Source organism: Centrocercus urophasianus, unplaced genomic scaffold (assembly GCF_019232065.1).
Source record: "Centrocercus urophasianus isolate 14NV4802_14NV808 unplaced genomic scaffold, USGS_Curo_1.0 seq_1243, whole genome shotgun sequence".
Taxonomy (NCBI): Eukaryota; Metazoa; Chordata; class Aves; order Galliformes; family Phasianidae; genus Centrocercus; species Centrocercus urophasianus.
In genome coordinates this window covers 1-790 of record NW_024884413.1, presented here as the reverse complement: position 1 = coordinate 790, position 790 = coordinate 1, and the positions used below count along the sequence as shown (strand labels likewise).

At 75.4% G+C, this 790-nt stretch overlaps 1 protein-coding gene across 1 annotated transcript in view; it reads right to left on the bottom strand.

Moving 5' to 3' along the window:
* The window catches only part of TMEM59L (transmembrane protein 59 like), a 3883-nt gene extending 3452 nt beyond the window's left edge, over window positions 1-431 (bottom strand). Inside the window, 1 exon segment of the mRNA XM_042811263.1 lies at window positions 273-431. Within this exon segment, the coding sequence (XP_042667197.1) occupies window positions 273-431 (159 nt within the window).
* Between the last annotated feature and the right edge of the window lie 359 nt (window positions 432-790).

The following is a 790-nucleotide window of genomic DNA, read 5'->3' as shown; positions in this document are numbered from 1 at the left end:
CCCCCCCCCCCCCCGTAGCTGCAGGCCCAGACTGCTTGCGGGCAGCGTTGCCCGGTGCTGCCGGTACCCCCCCGCGGCGCTCCCGGTTCCCGGTGCATCCCCCGGTGCCACGGATGCTCCCCCCCGCTTCCCCCCGATGCCCTCAGTGCTCCCTCACGGTGCTCTGAACACCTCCGGTACCCCTCCCCGGTTCTCCCGGTACCCCCCCGCTGCTCCGGGTCCTTCCCCCCGCCATCCCCTCAACCTCCCCCTCCCCCCCCCCGCCCACTCACCGCCGCCCGGGGCTGCACGCTGCGGCCGCACTGCCGCTGACAGGGGCCGGTGTCCCCGAGCTGCGCCGAGAACGGATCTCCCCCGGCGGCTGCGGTGACGGTGGCGGCGGTGAGCGCGAGGCCGAGAGCGAGCAGCGCGGGGGGGCGCGGGGCCGCCATGGCGGGGACGGAACGGAACGGAACGGAGCGGAGCGGAGCGGAGAGGAGCGGAGATGCCACCGCCGCCGTTCGGCCCCGCCGTGACGCGCCGTGCGCCGGGCGGGGGAGGCGGGGGGAGCCGGGGGGGGAACCGCAGTGCCGCAGCTCCGCCGGTACCGGAACCCCCGGAGAGGGTGCGTGGCACAGGGGGATGAGGGAGGATGAGGGGGTGGCAGGAGAACACGGGCAGTAATGGGTTAATGGGGTTAATGGCGGGGGGGGCAGAAAGGACTGAGGGGGTCCGGAGGGACACGGAGGTGTGGGAAGATCGAGGGATGCGGGGACACGGGGGGGGGGGGGGGGGCATGAGGATGGGGGGC